Genomic DNA, 6,715 nt, shown 5'->3' on the forward strand with positions numbered 1-6,715 from the left:
GTTAAAATGTTTTAAAGTTTGTCTTTACAATCTCAACAGCCCACTAACCAAAACCTACATTCTCATAATATCATAATACAGATCTAATAGAGTCTGAGCCAAGAGTGCAATGTAGGCCTAATTTCTGACCACAAACAGAGTGAAACTCTCAGAACACAAGATTCAGTGTGTTAATCCTAAATTATGTCATAGATGCTGTGTCACAAAGATGCCAAAGAAATATCTGTCATTGTATAACCGGCCCGATAGCATCTTGCTGTATTTGGCGTTTGTAATCGCTTTAATCATCCGCAGGTACATCACACTCCTTCATGTATCCCTCTTCTCTTCTAGTGCCATTCACGGAAGCACATACGTAAAGTGCGTAACGCGCCGCTTCTGCTGTACGCACAGTGCTCTGCCCAGCGGGCGCCGTCGCGTTCGCTGCCTCTTCACCGAAAGGAATGATAAGACGCATGGATGCACTCACCCCGGACAGACCTCGTCGTTAATTGACACTCTATTGCGTTTGTACCATTTTTCACCCATATTTTTTTGCTTCTGGATGGATTGCGTTTTCTAAAGCAGCCGTCTGTGGAGCTGTGTAGCCCCCCGCGTTGCGTTGGCGCTGCGGAGAACAAGAGTCAGCTCACAGAGCCGTGGAGACGAGCGGAGCGATTTGAGGGGTAAAACGACTTTTTGAAAAGGAGACACACGGAGAGGTCGAAGGATACGGATAAACGGGCGCTGCACAGCATTCTCTCTCTAAGGTACGTGTGATGGGAACTGACCGGGGCAATTATCGCAGCTGTTACCAATCTGCATTAGGGATGGCACAGATTGAATATATAAGTATCTTAAGGATACAGGGGTCAGTGTGGTGAAAAATATGTGTTGTCATGCGTTGTCTGTGTGGGTGCAGTCGTGTTGAAGAGTAAGAGACGAGACACGGAGAATGGATGCAAGCCATTTTGTGATGCAGCATGTGCAGAATTAGGCCTATTCAGAATTTCAATTGAGAAGGTGCGCCGTAGTGAGCGCAGCTGCATAGATGAATAAGGCCATTCTGTTGAATTAGGAGATATGAGGCTAGGGGCGATGTACTAGCAGGTTAAAAGGGTCTGCACGGGATGGAGCGGTCAGCTTTTACTTGCGGAGCAAATGTCATGCGTTTCCCAAATGTTGGTGTATGTGCCGTGATGGCGATGAGGCTTGATTCCCACGTCCTGCATCAATCTGCCGTTGTCATAGTTACAGTGTGATGTGGGCCCTGCAGCTGCACCTGTGTGGCTCTGTACTCAAGCCTAATGCACTTCTCTAATGGGGGCTCGTGGACGTTATATTGAGTAGTCTATATGGAAAAGACGCACGTAATCTCCACGTGCGTGACTTTAAAACATTACTTTTGTGCCTGTTCATAAACATTAATGGCTGTGTCGTTGATACAGTCAGACGATGATGTGCTCAGTTTGTAGCAATTGGTCAGCATCTTGCAGCTAATTTGTCTTTTCACGACTGAGCGCTCTCTCGGGCCTGATCGAATAATCGATACCTACATGGCTGCAATCTGCGTCTTGACATGAAAAAAGGTAGATGAAAAAGTGAAATTCCTTTGAGCCAAAAAGACTGGTAATAAGACACGCCAATAAAACGCTCAGAGTCAGACATATTGTTATACAGACAGTATATAGAAACTTGTATGCAAATATAGTTAAGTATAAGTATATTTTCGAAGTTGATGATGCGTGGTCAAGGCAACAGGCTCTAGAGCCATGTAAAGTCTAAAGGCCTTCTCCTCCAACTGTTACTATAGTTACCCACGGCAGGCCCGTGTGAAACCAGATTCTTCTGTAATGAAATCATAAGAGTGGGGAGTGAACAGACATAAACAGCATGTGTTTTTCATTTACATAAACAATAAGGCACATCACGACCCCTGGGTGGTTGCAAAATGGTTGCAGAGTGAATTAGGGGGATATGATTCATATTGACTGCTTTTACTAGGCTATGAGCAGTCCCATCTGGTTAGTAATGATGTTTTGTTACATTTAGTCATGATTCATTAGCCGATCATAGCGACAAACACGGTGACATTGTGGACTCAAATGAAGAGTTGTTTCTACAGTTTTATTGGATGGATGATTCAAGATGGACGGTGCATTGTTACTTTTGGCTGTTGGAATTAGGCCTTGTATGGTTGTGTGTGAGAGAGTGAGAGAAAGCCTGTGGGATGTGCAGAGCATCTGAAAAAGTCTATTTTTAGCCAACATTCCTGTATGAGCATAGGTGCTTTAAAAAGTTATCTGAGTGATCTGTTTTGATAAAGATGGACACTGACATGATGCTCAGACCTTGTAGATATTAAGATTCATGGCACACTGTGCAATATCTTTTGTTTTTCCATTTAAAACAATTTTATGCTTGGATAAATGCATCTGCCCAGTTAAATAAAAAAAGGTATTAAATCTGTGTTGCCCGAGTTGAGAAAAACAAAATAATAAATTAATTTACATCAACTTGAGCTCAAAGTGTGAGGATATATTTAATAGCAAGTGCTTGACTAAACACAGTAATGTAGAATAGGGCAGTGGACAGTAAAAACACAAGATGGTGAGTGAGCAGGTTGCCACAGCAACCGTGTTTCTAGGAGCGCATGCATCGGCGCTGCATAGGAGAGGAGATGTTAAGGACTGGCATGAAACCTTTTCGAGAAAAAAACACTCTCCTCACCTCGTCATAAACATATGAATATGAAGGATGTGCTATCAACACGGTTATCCAATGTGACAAGTAACAAAGATGCTGGTATTTTCATATAACAGACAATGTAGGCTTTGACTGCAAGTGTCATAGCCTTGTGCATGTCATGCTTGGGAAAATAAAAACTCTTTGAGCTTATCATAATAAGACAAGCAGCAATTTTAAACTAGACTAAATTAGACTTTCATGATGTTTGCAACTATTTCTGCAGCAAGATGTGTCCCCTTAGCCAAAGAGTAGCACTATGCTATTTGTCAGTAATATGCATTTAATGACTGTATAAATCATGCAAGCAGTTTTGCACCAGATCTTTGCTCTTGCTCAAAAGTCTGTGTCATTTTCATGATTGGTTCATCAACTTAAGTGGTGGGGGTTAGTGTCTGTTACACATTGATTGCACACAGAATGTGTATTGCTGTAAATATTCGGCAGTCAATGATCATTCTTTCTTATCTTCATAGCTAAATTACTGCATGTGTACATCATTTGTTATCTCATTTGTAATGCTGTACTACAGTCATATGATGCATTGGATGAATCTCTGCATTAAACATAGGTCAAAATCGCACAGACAGCTGCATTTGCATCCTAGCTAAATCTGGAGACAGGGACTGGGACATACTAGAACTAGGTTTATAATGATAATCCATGACTGCATTCATAGACTGCAAATTCAAAGTTCTGTAGCCATTTCAGATCACGACCCACATGTTGAACTTGGGAAAAGGCAAATAAGTCACTAGACAGTCCCAGTTTTAGTCTCCTCATAATACAGCAGTAGTAACATTGTCATCTTCTTTGGTGCTGGGGCACTTGGATATTTTGAAATGTAAATTTTGTCTTGGGAATACTTGCAAGAGTGTGTAAGGCCAACATCTTAAAGCTATTGCACTGTGCACTTGCTTGACCTCCTTTCTGTTTCTCTCTTTTCTCTTCTTCCTACAGTGATCTGCAACAGACTCTTCAAAGGCAACACTGCAAACACAGGACAACCTCTCCACACTTTCATTTCCATACCAGCAGTTATTATGAGATAAAAAATAAATAAATTAAAAAAAATAGATGCTTTTTAAAAATGGCATTTTGAAATCAACAAGCACTTTTAAAGTCTAACAAGCATGAGCCAACTAAAATAAGTATTTTTTTAAAATGGTAAACAGTGTTTAATGCAAAACTACACCCCCTTACGCTTAATTTTTTGGAGCAGTATTGAAGATATAAACAGCATCTGAAAGTGAAATATGAACATCAAGACAAACATTTAAACTCCCTGTTTGGAGGTGACTTATAAACATCACAGCTAAGGGGCGGGTCATGACTCAGTTGCCATGCGTGTTGTCATGGTGACCAGCCCCTGCGCCCCTTCCCCCCTCCTTTGGTTGGTCCAGCTTCTGTTGTGGTTTCACAACCATGGACCTCAGCTGACAGAGGCAGCACCCGCCTGTCCCAGCCTATGTACCTGCTCCAATCAGGCGAGCCGTGTCATCTGCACCCGGAAGGGTTTAGATCAAGTCCCAGACAGTATTTCAGACAAAACAAGATACCTCAATTTACAAGAAAACACCATCCAGGTAAGAGAATACACATTTACAGCAACTGTATTTCTGCAATTAAAATACTACATTAAAGGTCTCTGTTCTTGTTTCCCACTAGGTGATCAAATCAGACACATTTAAACATCTGAGGCATTTGGAAATCCTGCAGCTCTCGAAGAACCACATTCGAGAAATTGAGGTGGGAGCTTTCAATGGCCTTCCCAACCTCAACACACTGGAGCTTTTTGACAACCGTCTCACCGTGGTACCATCATTAGCCTTTGAGTACCTTAGCAAGCTACGAGAACTATGGCTCCGGAACAACCCTATCGAGACACTGCCGGCATTTGCCTTTCACCGCGTCCCTTCGTTACGGCGCCTTGATCTGGGAGAATTGCGGAAGCTGGGTTTCATCTCAGAGGCAGCCTTTGAGGGCTTGGTCAACTTGCGGTTTTTGAACCTGGGAATGTGTGGCTTAAAGGATATCCCAAATCTCACCCCACTAGTAAAACTCGAGGAGCTAGAGCTATCAGGAAACCAACTAGGAATTGTCCGACCTGGATCCTTTCAGGGCTTGGTGTCACTTCGCAAGCTGTGGTTAATGCACTCTAGGGTGTCAGTAATTGAGCGCAATGCTTTTGATGACCTCAAAAATTTGGAGGAACTTAACCTGTCCCATAATTCCCTTCATTCTTTGCCCCATGACCTTTTCACTCCTTTGCACCAGTTGGAAAGAGTACATCTGAACCACAACCCTTGGGTGTGTAATTGTGATGTTCTGTGGCTCAGTTGGTGGTTGAAGGAGACAGTTCCGAGTAACACTACATGTTGTGCGCGCTGCCATGCCCCTCCAGGTCTCAAAGGCAAGTACATTGGGGAACTAGACCAGAGCCACTTCACCTGCTATGCCCCAGTGATTGTGGAGCCACCTACTGACCTTAATGTCACAGAGGGTATGGCTGCAGAGCTAAAGTGTCGCACTGGGACGTCTATGACTTCTGTGAATTGGTTCACTCCAAATGGTACCCTGATGACACACGGGTCATATAGAGTAAGGATTTCTGTGCTGCATGACGGTACACTCAACTTCACAAACGTGACAGTGCAGGACACTGGACAGTACACATGCATGGTAACCAACTCCGCCGGAAACACCACCGCAAGTGCAGTTCTCAACGTTACTGCCACAGATCCAAACAACAGCTACAGCTATTTCACCACTGTCACTGTAGAAACTGTAGACTCACATCAAGCAGAGAAGGAAGCCAGACAGGAAATTAATGAGACTATCATTGAATTCCCAGGTCCAACTGTTATTGGAGGGGTGTTAGATGGTCGTCCTGGCATCACAATATCCCCCTCTCTCTCCTCTCTGTCCTCACTGGCTCCTGGAGCCAGCAGAGACATTAATGATGCCGTTACCGTGTCTATTATCGATGTGACAAATATCCCTGGTTTAGATGATGTCATGAAAACTACCAAGATCATCATTGGCTGTTTTGTGGCTATTACGTTTATGGCAGCTGTAATGTTGGTGGTTTTCTATAAACTCAGAAAACAGCATCAGTTACATAAGCATCATGGCCCTGCCAGAGCAATTGAGATTGTCAATGTGGAGGATGAGCTCGGAGCAGGAGCAGGGAGTGGGATATCTGGAGGATCTACTATGAATTCTGGCACCGGCGGAGAGGGAACCCTAAGGATACATCATCCTGAAATTGTTAACATTCCCAGTATTGGTCGAACGGATACCCTTAACCATTATTACAAGACCCATCATTTCAACAACAATGTGATGGGTCTTAGTATTGGTGAAGGAATAGGATCCGGAGGTACACTCAGTAGCAAGAACCCTCAATGTCTGGACATGCCAATCTCCTGCACCTCTGTCCCCATCTCCACCTCTAATCTCCTCACAACATCAGGAAATGGCACCAACACCAGTTCTATGTCGCCACCTCTGCCCATGTCTCTACCCATGCCCACTATGGGCCTTCACGGATCAATCAAAGGTTTTATGGGCCAGAGCCAGAATCCTCAAATGGAGCCTCTTCTATTTAAGGGAAACTCGAAAGAAAATGTCCAAGAAACTCAGATTTAGAAACAGACAAAGAGAAAGAGAGAGGAAAGAGTCACAGACAGAGAGGGGATTGATGGGGTTTATGTGCTAAACCATAGGACACTAGTGCATTGACATTAACCTGGAACGAGGAAAGGCTGGAGCCGCAATACAAACTCATAGACTATCTGTGACAGTGTACGGAGCCAAGGATTGGACTACAATGGGCCACTTGTGTTGTTGTAACGATCATGGCCATTGAAAGAAAGAAATTCTACTATGTAAATCTGTGCCAAAGCAAATGTTTTTTGCAATTTCTAAAAGCTCATAGAAAAAAACTAGCCTTTTAGAGGAATCAGTCTCAACATTGTGGTTGGCCAGC

General features: G+C 43.3%; 1 protein-coding gene across 1 annotated transcript; it reads left to right on the forward strand.

Annotated features, from left to right (window-relative positions):
- The first annotated feature begins 324 nt into the window (after window positions 1-324).
- lrrc4bb (leucine rich repeat containing 4Bb) lies at window positions 325-6,375 on the forward strand. The gene is made up of 3 exons (XM_033984928.2): window positions 325-749; window positions 3,685-4,310; window positions 4,393-6,375. The coding sequence occupies exons 2-3, from the start codon at window positions 4,068-4,070 to the stop codon at window positions 6,373-6,375; spliced, it is 2,226 nt and encodes a 741-aa protein (XP_033840819.1). The 5' UTR covers window positions 325-749; window positions 3,685-4,067.
- The last annotated feature ends 340 nt before the right edge of the window (window positions 6,376-6,715 follow it).

This window comes from Periophthalmus magnuspinnatus, chromosome 19, assembly GCF_009829125.3.
Source record: "Periophthalmus magnuspinnatus isolate fPerMag1 chromosome 19, fPerMag1.2.pri, whole genome shotgun sequence".
NCBI lineage: Eukaryota > Metazoa > Chordata > Actinopteri > Gobiiformes > Gobiidae > Periophthalmus > Periophthalmus magnuspinnatus.